The following is a 14,134-nucleotide window of genomic DNA, read 5'->3' on the forward strand; positions in this document are numbered from 1 at the left end:
TTGTAGATTATCCGCGCAAGCTTACTTCGTATGCCAAAGAGGGCGCCAGCGTTTCCTATTTATTTGGCAATCCCTTCGCCCCATCAGCCAGCCTCCCTCACCTCATCATCATTGAAGTCACCACCAGCATGACGAGAACTATCCATTAAAATCCGCGCGGACCAAGTAGGCTAGTCATTGATTGTTTTCCACGTTTCCGCTAGTGTACGCTAATACTGACAGCGTTATTATAGTCGATGCGTTTTTTTCTTTCGTTTGGCCAGTCGCAGCATCGCCCAGCTACGGCCAGCGCAGGTCGAACGTTGGCCGCTTCGTCTCTTACTCGACACGTTGTTCGTCCCCTCGCCAGTCCTTCTTACTCTCTCAGTTTTGCAGCTGATCGCGGGTACTCTCGTGCGAGTTCGGCGGCAGACTCTTCCGTCCGTTGGCTATTTGGGCAGCAAGCCTGTCTTCTTGAATGGCTCTCGTCGACCGATGGACCAGCGCACCGACACGCATCCATAGAGGAACCGACGTCACACAGCCGGCGTTCTTTATGTATTAGAGTCTGCTCAGCGACAGGCAATGGGCCCAAAGGCTCGATCTTTACATGCTTGCCGTGGCTTGCCGCTACTTGGTTTAAGTGATCATTGTGAGCTGTACTCTTCATAAGTGCCTTTGCTTCACCACCACCACCAACAGCAGTAGCAGTAGCAGTAGTAGCAGCAGCAGCAGCAGCTTCTATCAGCTCTAGAATCCCCCGGCAGAGACTAGAGCTACTGCACATACTGCCGCGATATTGTTCCGACGGCTTTCTAGTCGTGCATTGAGCGTTGAGGAAACCCAGCCTCAAAAGTCTGTAGCGGCAAGCGCAGAGCGTGGGGTATCTGTTGGGTGTGGGTTCTAGCGTTGCCTCTTTACACAGGCAAAATAGTATGGCAAAGGACATCGTATGTGTTTGTGGTTAATCCCCTGCGCAGCCTGTCACAGTGGATTGAGCGCCTTTGAGCTTCGCGTGCGAGAAACCGGGTTGATCCTCTGACTAGCGCCGGAAACACGAAAACATCAACAATATCCACGCTGTGTCCTCGGCCCTGCTGAGAGATCCGAGGACAGATCAGAAACATCGGACGACGTATGTAACCATCTATAACAATGTTAACACGGCAATGCCGGCCGTGACCAAGAAGCAAAATGCGAACGACGCCCGGGCTCAGTGTAGTGAGTGTTAGTGATACATGTAGCCAATATCATATGTGGAGTCGTTAGGTAAGACACGCGGCAATATTTGATCACCACAGAACACATTCGTATTTTGTGAAGGAATTATTGTATTGGACGCAGGGTATCAAAAGTTTGCTTTTTGGCTTCGTCTTTAGTTAATCCCTTTTTTTTTTTTCTTCAATAGCCGACATTCGGCTGCTCATTCTATGACGGACCTCGGGACAGCTGAGTAGCGTTAGCTTTAGGACCCGCTGAAAATGTAACTCAGTAGGAAAAATAGAAGAAAATCGTACGCTAATACGAATGAAAATATACATCGCTGTTCCCATTGTTTGGATCCGTGCTACTGAAAAATCGAAACGTGTCGCTTATTCAGTACGAACCTCGGTCATGTCTCACGCTTATCAGGTGAGCAGGACAACTGTTGGCACTGCACGCGCACGACGTAGTACTACAATCGAGAACCAGCTGATCGCTCATGCAATGCGCTGTCTGAGTCAGGCAACGCCTAATTTAGATGCCTATTCGTAGTGCAAACCAATCGTCGTCACCAGCTAATTTCAATAACAGTTGGTTAGGGAGATGTGTTGCCTATTCGCGAGCGTTGAAAGAGACCTATGGTACCCAAAGGTTGTATCGGTGTAATGCTTGGCCTTGTGACGCTCTCAGTTAATTTTCGTAGGAGCGGTTTTTGTTCAAAGCTATTTCTTACAACGAAAAGCCCGAAAGTAAGTTTCGTAATTGTTCCTTAAAACGTACGCTTGCTATAGTAGCGTCTAAGGAAACATATATAGTTCGAACACGTAAAAAGAGTCGTTGTTTATAATATAAGGGTTATGGTATCAGAGTCTGGGAAGTTAGACGGCCCCGGAAACGGAAGCTCCAATTCGATATCCGGGGAGCTGTGGTGTGTCTTGATATGCTTTTGATATGGGGTCGAAATGCTTATCTCTCAGATTATTGACGTCGCCAGGCTTTTGTATTTGCCCTTGGAAGCAGTTTGTAGATATCCTTGTCCTTGAATCCTGAATTCGTTTTTAGCAAAAAGAAAAAAAAAACATAGTTTACTACTACTTTTAGGAGTGTAATTATTATAACAGTGTTTAATATAACTTATTTTATTTGTTCCCTATAAATGGCGCTCCAAACTCGTCGGGGCTGAACTACTACTATTGTATTTTTCAAATGATATCCGGCAATCAACAAAACAGTTCCGATAGCCTGATAACTTAAAGTTGGCCAACAACGCTCCAAACTTCCTCAGTACAGAAAACGCCACGGCTTGAACTTGCTTCATATGATTTCAATTAATTCAAATATAGTAGTTCCTATCGATTTTTCTATTACAGTTAAAAACGATATTATACTAATTATACAATTCAGAAAAGCTGATCTACAAGCAACGTTCAGCTGCTGTATAATATGGAGGGAAAGAGAACAAAAATAAGGTATCTTGGTCTCAACTCTAAAAGCCCTGGGTTCGAGTGAAAAAAAAAAAAAGGGCAATCTGCAATATGATTCGAAATTTATATAAGAATATCTAAGAGCATTAAAGAAATCCATACGTTTTCTACACGGACGGCGGAAATTATAAAACATTAATTAATTCACCCATAAGATAAAATTGCAATCAAGACAGTGGTGCGATAATAGGTCATTAGGATCATCATTAATTTTTGTACAAGAAACAAAAGTCCACAAATTAAACGATATCTAAAGGAAAAAAAAAAAAAAAACATTGTTTTCAAGTAAATATCTGCAATTTATGTTATTTTGAATAGCGAATTAGGAGGCCTCTGCAGATCTACAGGAGAGGATAAGGCAAGGGAAGATTACTTCCACCTTACACATAATCCGTATCACATTTGAATATGGTCCGCGTCAGAAAGTTTCATCCTTTGACAAAGCAATATCAATATTGTGTACGGCGTAGGAGATAGTGCTGGTATCGTAACTTATTACTACCTGCAAAAATAATGAATCTGCAATTTTGCTGGTCGCAAACAATCCATTAGCAAACGTTAGAGGAAGCGTCTGAAAGTACACGAAATCGAATAGTTGTTTTACTTATCTATGAGAAAACGTTTCGAACATATCCAAAAGAGTATAGCTAACTGCCACACATATCTGACCTTAAAGACTGCTCATCTTAACGTATGGCTTCTACATACAATATAATTAAATCGTTCTACTTCCTTTATACGTCTTTGAAACACGTGTCACAAATAAACCGTAGAAAAGTTCCGCAGCATTCCTATGGGACATTTTTCACCACAAAACTTTCTAGCTTGAAATGGGCGAAAGGTATTTTATTAACTTCAAAAGGGACGATGCTTGCCACCTCCTCCGTCCATATTTCCAGTCCTTTTTGGCCCTTTGTCCTTTTTGTCAAGCTAATATTTCAATAAAGCCTTTGCACACAATAGATCACAAAAATCGCTAGAACCACCCTGGAGATGGTCCCAGTAAATGTATGGGAAGATTTTGCTCAGTAAAAGATTGAAATTTACTTTGACTACGATCTAGAGAATTGATTCTTTTTCTATAACGGATAGCTAATCAAATTTAATTTTTTTATGGCAGAAAAGCTAGTGGACCTGAACTGGGTTTTAGGCCCAGTTTGCAAAATTGAGCTCTTTTCAGTCTTTTTCGCGGAAAGGTTTACCTTTGTTTAATTTTTAGACAGCTTTTTATATTGAGTGGTTATATTGTCAGTTTTTTCGAAGTATTTTTTTCAGATTAACATCAATTTATATATATATATATATATATATATATATATATATATATGCAATAGAAAATCCTGCTCACTTTATGCGTACGCGCGGTGGTGGCTCAGGTGGGTGACGACAAACAAAAGCCAAATCTTTTAGATGTGTCATGTATGAAAGCATTGTTATCGTGATTCATTGTTCTTTGTTGGTCGTTTTTAAAACAATTTTTTAATTTAGTTTTTAACGTGTTTTTTTTTTCTATTAACTCCACTAAAAACATTTTCGGTAGTGGAATCAATGTTGACAAGTTTCAATATGATTTTCTAAAAAAGCAGCTCGTTGAACGGATGAAAATTAATTTCGTACCATTTGACGGGTATGCTCTGGCAGCAAGAAAAACGTACCTCTTTTTTAAATCTGAAATTGATTCCTTAGCATGGCCAGATTGAAGATGCTTGCGCCTGGGACTATGTTAGAAAAACTCTGTCTTATTCGATTAAAGTAAGCATGCTTGGCTTACCAAGAATCTCTCAAACAGTTTCCGTGTCTTATAGGACTCACTGGTAAACGTTGGTGCACCTGCGTTATATGCCACCGGTATCTTAAACTGTTCTTCACGAGGACATCATATTAACTAATAGACAAGAGAAGCGCAATATGTGTACGCAGATATATCTACGAAAAGGAAATATCAACTATCCTATATCCCAGTAGCTATATAATACCACTGAATAAAATGAGGAATGTGTAATTAAACAGAAATTGCAAATCGGCCATCTCCATAACGAGGTCTGTGTCGACAGATGAAGTATATACTAAGTGGTGAAGTGTCTAGATGTATGAAGTTCGATCGTACAATAAACAATTACATATGAGACAGTAACTAACTCTTAAGCCATTTTCAACGCTTCATTTAATAGTCTTCACTAGCCTCGTAACGTCACGTGGGTGAATATCGACTTCGTGTGGCCGATGATGGCGCGCGATGTCAGCATCCTCTCAATTCTATAGAAATAACAATAACAATAATTGATAACAAGTGTTGCGTCGGCATTCAAAAAGTCCTTTCTAAAATAGAGACATAACATTTCTACCTAAAGCTCTATGCGCAGTTTAGTGGCAGGGGCAGTGAACAGGGCATTATAGAACTATAGGCCATGACATCTAGCAAATGCGTTGAGAATATGATATTCCAGGCGATCGAACCAACCCGCCTCTTCTAAAAGAAAGATACTTGATCCATTCAGTGTTTTCCCGGTACTCGCAATAGCGTGAAATTTGTTTAGGATTCTAGAAAAGTAATCCGTTATCGATTTTTGGCCTACGTGCATAACTGCCAATGACAAATCGGCGCCTGAGTCAGCATTTAGCTTGCCACTCTTCTTTCAATAGAATCTACGATGCTTTAGGAATCATAGGAACCAGTCTCTATGTGAACCTGCCAAGGACTAGAACGAAATTCAGGGAGGGACCTACCGGACTGGTTTGTGATAAGTTAAAGCACAACAGCAATAGAAATTTCTACAAAAGAGATACACGATTGATAATGGCTGCGGGCTATTCGTAACATTTGCCTCTGGGTGCCACTTATACTTAAAATTACACTACAGACCGTATGAACTAATACGATCGGCTACAGGCGTAGTCAGCGGGGATCCCACTCCCCCAAGTGGGGCCGATCCTCTCATTTTCCCTTTTGGTGTGCAACGGCAAAGCTGTTATTGTTGAAGCAGCAAACCCGTTAGCACACTTAGCTACTGTTAGGCCACGACGAGCAGACTGTACAGGCTACGAAATGGCGTGAAGAGCTAGGCACCACTATTGCAGTCAGTACTGCTAATACCAGATGGTACTGGTCCTTTTTCCTGGAAGGATGTGCTTCTGGCAAGGGAGGTCGAAAAGAGCCTCTTGACCGTATGATGACAGGCGATTCAAGCAACTTGCGTTATGTGCGCCCTTTACGTTTGGCACGTACGACATCGCCCAAATGTTCACCCTTATCGCATTCGTGTATTGAACCCTTGCGGAGATCGTTTTTCGGTTCTGGATATTCGGATCGTCGATTGTGCTCATGCGCTCCCGGGCAGTTTCATGTACCCCCCCAAGCTAACTTCTTTGACGCTAAACACTCTTAGCGGATGGGAAGACCAGGCAACGTGCTGTCCCTTCGTCCATCACCGCTGCATGCTGGGCAAATAATCAACAATATATGAATAATAATCTATTACAGTTGACGGGGCCACGTCCAAGGAGTGTTCAATATACCAGCGGCATAAAAATCTCAGAGTGGATAGCAGGCACGTACTAAAAACTTTTTCAGGCCCACCCTGGCTGTCTGCCACAGTAGCTATCTGACTCGCGAACCAAGAGCTAACGAGGTGCACAGTTATGGATTCGAGTGAAATCATCATAGAAGACAGGTCAGTGTCATAAGCTTTAGATGGAACAGACATAGAAGGACTTACTGGTTGTCTATGTAAATGTAGTTGGCTACCGATGATACATGTAGAGGTTCCGTCACTTCGAGGAATAGTTTACTAATTGTCTCATTTAAATTACTTGAAAAAAAATTCTAATCTGTAATTAGTAGTGGAAAATGACTGATTGGATAATAGTAACACTCGATGTTGTTGCTGATGATTTATAGGGGTTCCAGCGTATCCAAGTTTAAAATTGATTATTGCTGCCAACAGTTTCGAGTCGGTGTACAAATCGCCTTTCTTGTGTATAAAAAAACACACATTTCTAACTCTAAGCAGAAGATGGGCCTTCAGTATGTCCTTACTTTTTTTGTGTATTTTATTTCATTTTTTTCATGTTATGCTTATTCGTCGTGTACGAATTGTCGTTCCCATGATGCTGGACATTGAAATCTACGACCATGAAGGCGAAGTCTATTAACATGGCTGTTGACCTTAGGGGCCACGTGTATGATCGGCCTGAGTGGAATTTTACCTCTATTAATCATTCCGCCGGAAATGGGGCTTCGACTACGGGAAAATAGTGAAACTGGTGCGTCTAGCAACTCTCTATTCAAACGAATTAGTAATAGTTAGCCATACGATATCAATCCCGACTCGTTATTTTTTGTGTGTGTGTCATAGACGTAGGTTTTATAACTTAGTTAGTATGTTTATGTTAACATTCCTATTTGCGAGTGTTTATTCTGGCAAGACACGTCGTTAGGCTTTTTGAGGCAAAAAAAAAAAAAAAAAACAAAAAAAAAAGCTGCCAAAGCTTTTCACGAGTGGCCACTAGATATTTCCCAAATAGTCACTAGATAAAGCCTCCCAATAGCCTCAGCTGTACCTAAAATTTTGTAATTAAAAGCGAAACCATTTCGATATATCATAGATGGCCTTGAAAATGTATGCTTGGTTTGGATGCGCTGCCAAATAAAGGCGACAAACAAATATATCAATATTGCGGCTATCATTGAAAAAGTCTGTTTTTTTTTTTATCTTTAAGGCCGTGTATGTGCGAGTTCATTCATATACGAGTGTCGATACCTTAACGAAAAGAACAGTGGATTTAAAAAAGTAAGATTAAATACGGACATTATATGCCGAGGGTAGTATGCTGCATATGAAGTATACTTACATTTTAATTACATGCACCTATGTATCTGCATTGAGTTAACAAATAACGGCCCTTCTTCCTCGATTATAGTTTGAAGGGCGACCAGTCACTAATCGGCAGGTCTACCTTTAAGTGTAGCGCAAACCTGACATATAAATTTACATCTGGCTAATAGTTTGCCACATCCTCTATTCACTGACTCAACGAAGTACGAATGCCTCCATCTTCCTGTGATCGGGGAAGAATATGTTTATTCCATTTACCCAATCACCGCCATTGTCTTGCTCACCTATTCACTAATACGAGGATTTCCACACCGCTTGGATGAGAGAAGACCCGGCATCCATTGCTGACCAAATGACAGTCCGGGCGAAAATTGCACTGACAACTAAACACTGCCCAGTAGAGGGCAAACGTTTGGCTATGTTACGCACTGATGCTACAATACGTGCAGCGTTGCCAGAGCAGCGAAGCTGGTTTTTGTTCGGACCCTCTTAAGTAATTATGAGGCTTATCGTTTATTTTGTATTTCTATTAACGGTAGTCGACTCGATTCGAAGATGTACGCTGATACGTTCGTGAAAGTCGCGGTATTTACTATTCATCTTCTATTATAGTTCAGCAGCAGAACTTTTCTAGCGATAACGTAGTTGAGGCAATGCGACAAACGATATATAGAATAGATAGATCATAAGTGCTTAGTAAGATTTAAGAGTACTTAAAAAAGCAGCTCAGATATTAAATGTTGTGTCAGTTTTATTCCGGTGTAATTAGGGTCAAGCAATCGCTAACAGCCATGGCGGACGTAAAATAGGCAACATTTAGGCGTAACTATGGTGTTTCGTTTGATAGGGCCTATTCTAGTAGGTGCTAAAATGATTGTCGGCACCTACCCAAAGGTGCCCGTGGTGGTTCAGAACTATTGAAACATGCTGCAGCTCCATTAAAATAGATCGATTACGATATCTGTGCAATTCCATTTTAGTCCTTCAAGAGCTACCAAACCCACCATAAGCACTTTTTCCATTGATTCATATATGAAAGTTATATGTTTATCTATATATGTAAGATCTAGTAAGCAAAATATTAAAGGCGTTTAACCTTATTTCCATGGAAAAGTTGGAGCTAGAATCAGCTTTGCTAAACGATACTCTGTAAAGTATATAAAAATCTAAGTTAGATGTTTAGATGGAGAAAAGATCACTACTGGTAAGAGGGGCAATCGAATTGAGAAAAACATCTGTCTTATTTCATTGGCACACAAATCAGGCATGTGAAAACTATTTGATCGAGCCATATTTTCGACTATTTACTTGTGTGGATAAATCTGAACCTTCTGATGAAATAGGTAAAGTTAGATCTTCGAAATTACAGGTCTTTTGTTATAGTGTACTTTCCTAACGTTTATAAAATATGCTCGTACACAGTCGCGTGATGCGCCTAATTACGGCTGACGCAACGGCGGCTTATTTTAAATCCGAGACACAGCTCAAAACAAGATCGCAGAAACGCGGCAGACATCTTGTTGCGCGGCGACATACTATTAGGGTAGCTGGTCTGATTTTAACGTCTGACTCGAAGTCGATTACCTTAACTAGCTAGCAAAAACACAAAATTAAGCTCAGTAGAAAGCTAAATTTACGGGACGTCGTCTGACCCACGTGGCAGTCATCATTCACATTTGAGTATATTAGCTGAACGCGGCTGCTTGATACGTTTCCTCGAGAAGAATGCTATCTCTTCAGTCGGTTATTTTGTGTCGTTCACTATTTACGTTCGCTTAACAAGAGCTAAGAAGATATCGATATAATGAGCCCTAACTGCCATCATAGGTATTTCTCAGATTTACTTTAAAAATGTGACATCATATATGATCCCAGAAGATTCTATAATATCACATATTATATCATTATATATCATGTATTCATATTGGCTAGTAATTTAAATTTTAAGAGAGATAAATGGGTCTCTATATTCATGCATTGAGTGCATCTGCAATTTTCGGAAGTTTAGATACGGTTTTACCTTTTTCTTGTCGTTTATGACTATACGACATCCAGACTGACAATGACAGCTATCTAAACGCGACTCAATGTGTCCAATGGCATAAGACCTTCCTGCCTTTTCCTAATTTCTCGAAACGATGTTATCTTCTCTTATACCAGTATAAGCGGTTATAATCATTAATGTGGAATTAATATATGTGTTTGAAAAAAAATTGCACAGTTCTAAGGGTCGTTCTACTCCTAACAATTCGCTGTGTGTAAATGCACAATTGACACAGCCCCCTTTGAACTGTTCACTTTAAGGTGGGGGTACACTTCGGCTACTACTCGGGTTCGCTGTTGGCGGGCTGCTCGGTGACGTCTTCCTTCATCTTCTTCCCGAATCGGTAGAAATATTAAAAAACACAGGTATGCAACCGATCGAGTTCATTAAACACACACACACACACACAAATATATATATGTGTGTTTTTGTTTTTCTAAACGTGCAACTCGCATCAGACGTACCTGTGAAACCGTGTCATGCATAAATGGCGCCTTGCGTACGTCAAATAGTTAGATAATAGCGCTTACATATCTGGCACTGCTAACCTAACTAGCACGTATGTGTTTGCGGGTTGTACGTCCTGCTTAGGTGGATACACGGACGACGAGTCTGCCCTGCGCGCTTCCGGAATATGGACCCTTGTGGGATTGTTTACGTTCGTCCTGGTTGAACTGTTGTTCGCTGCACACCAACGCTTACAGGTCAATCGAGATAGCTGTCGCTTTTGTTACTGCTTATGATCCGGCTTACATGCATAGCTTGAACGTCGAAGAAAAAAATATCAATGTTATATTATCTTCCAACAGTAGCAGTTATCGCGTCCGCTTTCCTATTCATCTGTGATTTTCTTTAAACGAATGATCATTTACTGTCGCCTGCCTCACAGTTGTCGCTTTTATATACTGCGTGCGTACGTACGTACGTACGTACGTACGTACGTGCCTATGGTTCAACTTTTGGCACTATTAAATTAAACCTTTGCGCTTATACATATTGATTTAACCGACCAAACGGTTCATCTGTTCTAGGAAGAATACGAGTTAGGTGAAGACAAAAAGGACGACGATCATGCAATACACAGTAACGGGAAGGTCGATGTTTACGGGAATAACGTTAATAAAAATAACAGTCGTCTTAATGGCAACGGGTCAGTTCCCTCGAACAAGACGAGGCCTAGGAACGATAGCTCAGATCTCATTCACGTTTCAGGTTTGTCCTTCTTCTACTCCTGTGCATTACATAGAGTGATGTATTACTGTTCGTCCAGCCAAGAACGGGACGAGTATTTTCAGCCTGCTAAAACCGTACGCAAAAATAGTCTATATCTTACCATAACGACTTGTAAAAATAAATCAAAATGACAAGTTATTCTCAGCGCACATGTTCACGGGAACTTCAAGCGAATCAATTTATTTGTCCTGATTAGGCTAATTGTGATATGCTATATGTTTTGCAGGTTATTTAAACCTTATTGCAAACAGCATCGATAACTTCAGTCACGGACTCGCAGTGGCAGGAAGTTTTTTGGCAGGAATAAGGGTATGTATTCAAACTGAATAAACTATAGCCATGGCTATATTTACAGATACGTATTAGACATTTTCTATTGATTGGTGAAAAGCCTTAAATAATAATAATTGTTCTTAAATAATCACCGCGATTATATACACTTCGAAACAGGTCGGCTTGATTACCACCTTTGCAATTTTGCTACATGAAATTCCTCATGAGGTCGGGGACTTCGCTATACTGCTTAAATCGGGTTTCTCACGGTGGCAGGTAAGTAAGTTCCTCTCAAACGGCTCGACGACAACACCAAACTCAGTTCAATTTGGTGTTGTCGTCGGAGGATGTTCGACGCATGGCCTGCGTTACGGGCGGCCTTTTTTTCTAAATAAACTAAATTCGCTTCACTTTGCAAGATTACATGTCAGTAGGTCGGTTACATGACTATGGAGATTACGTAGGAATCTAAAAATGTTTGTGGATGATGTAGTACCAACGTGTTTGCCTACTCACTAAAGGGCGCAGAAGTGACCTAGGTCCAGTGATACAAATGTTGGGTGTTTTCTTTATAGGCGGCTCGTGCCCAATTAAGCACAGCGGCTGTCGGCGTCTTTGGGGCCATAGCTGCCTTGTCCGTTGAGCGAGTCGAGTCGTTAGGCAGGTAATGTACAATACGAACATTAATCGATGGAAAAACATTGCCGGTTTCAGAGTGTGAAACCGTATGACAAGCAAACACTCTCCGCTGTTGTGGTTTTTTTTTTTTTCTTTTGTCTCCAAGGTGTACACCCTCTAGTAGTACATTGAAAATGTGGTAACTAACGCAAATATATTACTATTAAAATTTAGGATTATGATCATTTTTAGATTAGTTGAATGCGAATACCCTACCGTTCCGCAACCTGGCGTCTACTGATTGGTATCCATAGCAGCCGCCATCGAACTACGGACTGGCCAGATTTTTTGGCACTATAATTAGACCTTCAATGTATTATGAACCGTAAAAGTATATGAGTGATTTATTAATGTTCATTTTTACCATATGGTTTTGTTTTTTGTATTGTCACATATGACGGTACATTAGCTTGTTGCTAACTGTAATCAATGTTGACAGCTGTACTTCGTGGATTCTGCCATTTACGGCAGGGGGCTTTATCAACATAGCCCTGATCGGAGTGTTACCTGAACTGTTAAAAGAGCGCAACCCGGGGTAAGTTATACGGTAAATTACATGAACTAAGTGGAAATCAAGCCAGGCTGGGTATGTTTAAGGCGAGTTCCAAATAGAATCACAGGACGGCCCCGGATGGCGTCTAATGCATTTGTATAGTGAAGACCATATGCAAGAGAGAACCGATTGCAAATTTTAGCGCTAATACTCATAAATTAGAGTTTGTACGCTTAAAAAGAGCCGAAATATGGCGCGGTGCGTTATTTTACAAAGCGGCTATTGATCGTCACTAAATCCAATTGTGTAAGCTGGAGGTTGTTCTTCGGTATTTCAGGGAATCGTTAAAACAGTTCGTCTGCGTGTTCCTCGGAGTCGCTCTGATGGCCGCTCTTCAGTTACTAATGCACTGAACTTATTTTCTGAGAACTCTGTCTAACTTCACACCCAAAGAATTTTTCACAAATTCGTATATTCAATCCATGAAGCGACTTTTCAGCTCCAGATACCAGCCGACTTTGCCCCATGTGATCAATTTGACCATCTTCACATAAACGTACATAGTTTATCTCTTGAAAAGCGAAGGATGAACTCGCTCAGTTGATGAGGAAACTGTGAAAAGTATGGCCATGTCTACGTTTGCTGCCAAAAGTAACACCGTATGTCTGTCTCTAGCTCAGGCCGTTCGAAAAATGAAGCTTTCGCAAGTTCTTTGGTTTTTCTCCTTGTTTCGAGGGATCGACTTTTTTTTTTTGTCCTATCTATTGCAGCGTCTCTCAAGGAGAGCTTAATCTTACGTCGAACTATATCGTGAATACGTATATTTCTAGTGTTAGGGTCATTCTTATTTATTTGTTCTGCAAAAAAAGCATCGAACCTAATATTTACTATTATATACTGAACAAGTCTCCTGTAATGAAACGTTGAGTAAAGTCCTGGCCTATTAGAACCAGGGTATTGTATTTGAATTAATATGTTCTGATCAAATTTGTGCGAGATTATACAGTTTTAGCTTTGAATAACACTGAAACACTCTGAGAGCAGTAATTAACTCTTATGAATTAGTAATATGATTAGTATTAAAAAAAAACTATTATTAAACATAATAATATATATTTTTATGTACAGTTTATAAACGTGGCTACACACATTATTTAAGTTCCATAGTCGAACTATTATATATATATATATATATATGCGTGACTACTACAGAACAAAATACTCTAAACCACTAAGTATTAATATAATAAATGTTATTTTGAAGAAATATTTAAATCAATATAGAATGGAATTTTTCATACTTCCTGATCATTATCATCAAGGTAGAATTGTCACGGCAGAGTATTACCGAATATCGTAAAAAAAAAAAAAAAAAAAAAAAAAGATTTGTTCGTAATTCTCTCTTATAGTACTATATACTCTGACCGGGATTCTGAAGTTGCAAGACCCATCTTCAACAGTATTAGCTAACACTCTAGCGTGTCTAAGAACCTAAGTCGGTAAAGCAAATACTCAAGAGGGGACTGTGCGTTATCAGAGAAGCAGATCATGGCTCCGACCATTCTCCAGGGTAATATGTTTTCTTGTATAAACGAATACATAATAAACACATTGTTATTATCACGGTTTGTCAAGCTGTTTGGCTTTACTAACCGATGTCAAGTAGTCCAACTTAAATACAACATTTTTCCCAATTCATTGTTTAGGTAAAGCGTTTTAGATACGAAACGAGGTAGATCTGTAGCGAGACCAGGCCAGTTTGTACTTCGTTGGGTCGCGTGTACTCACATTCATACGCAAATGTTGCAGCAGACGCTCAGACAAACTCGTGAATATTCACGCAGGAAAAAAAACAGACAGGCAAACATTTCTACTACGCAATTTCGTTTTAATCTACTTTCCCACCCTTCTG

The 14,134-nt window shown here is 40.2% G+C and overlaps 1 protein-coding gene across 7 annotated transcripts; it reads left to right on the plus strand.

Moving 5' to 3' along the window:
- The first annotated feature begins 157 nt into the window (after positions 1-157).
- On the plus strand, positions 158-13,501 carry Zip99C (Zinc transporter Zip99C). Of its 7 annotated transcripts, none has more exons than XM_022814778.2 (11): positions 160-1,200; positions 6,238-6,337; positions 6,805-6,929; positions 9,806-9,910; positions 10,137-10,249; positions 10,577-10,757; positions 11,005-11,087; positions 11,229-11,327; positions 11,627-11,715; positions 12,169-12,264; positions 12,560-13,501. In XM_022814778.2, exons 2-11 carry the CDS (start codon positions 6,306-6,308, stop codon positions 12,633-12,635), a joined length of 999 nt encoding a protein of 332 aa, XP_022670513.1. In that variant the 5' UTR covers positions 160-1,200; positions 6,238-6,305; the 3' UTR covers positions 12,636-13,501. The 7 variants fall into 7 exon arrangements, with proteins under 7 accessions (XP_022670515.1, XP_022670513.1, XP_022670511.1 ...); XM_022814776.2 differs by having other exon boundaries at positions 161-1,248; positions 6,148-6,337; XM_022814772.2 differs by having other exon boundaries at positions 161-1,200; positions 5,790-6,337.
- The last annotated feature ends 633 nt before the right edge of the window (positions 13,502-14,134 follow it).

Source organism: Varroa destructor, unplaced genomic scaffold (genome assembly GCF_002443255.2).
Source record: "Varroa destructor unplaced genomic scaffold, Vdes_3.0 BEIS01000007.1, whole genome shotgun sequence".
In the NCBI taxonomy this organism is placed as follows: Eukaryota; Metazoa; Arthropoda; class Arachnida; order Mesostigmata; family Varroidae; genus Varroa; species Varroa destructor.

What these genes read in the sequence shown, in the direction of transcription:
- Zip99C (XM_022814778.2), top strand. Translation starts at nt 6,306, where the DNA reads ATGGATTCGAGTGAAATCATCATAGAAGACAG. An exon ending in AGATCTCATTCACGTTTCAG is followed by an intron (nt 10,758 to 11,004) that starts GTTTGTCCTTCT and finishes TATGTTTTGCAG; the next exon opens with GTTATTTAAACCTTATTGCA. An exon ending in CGAGTCGAGTCGTTAGGCAG is followed by an intron (nt 11,716 to 12,168) that starts GTAATGTACAAT and finishes CAATGTTGACAG; the next exon opens with CTGTACTTCGTGGATTCTGC.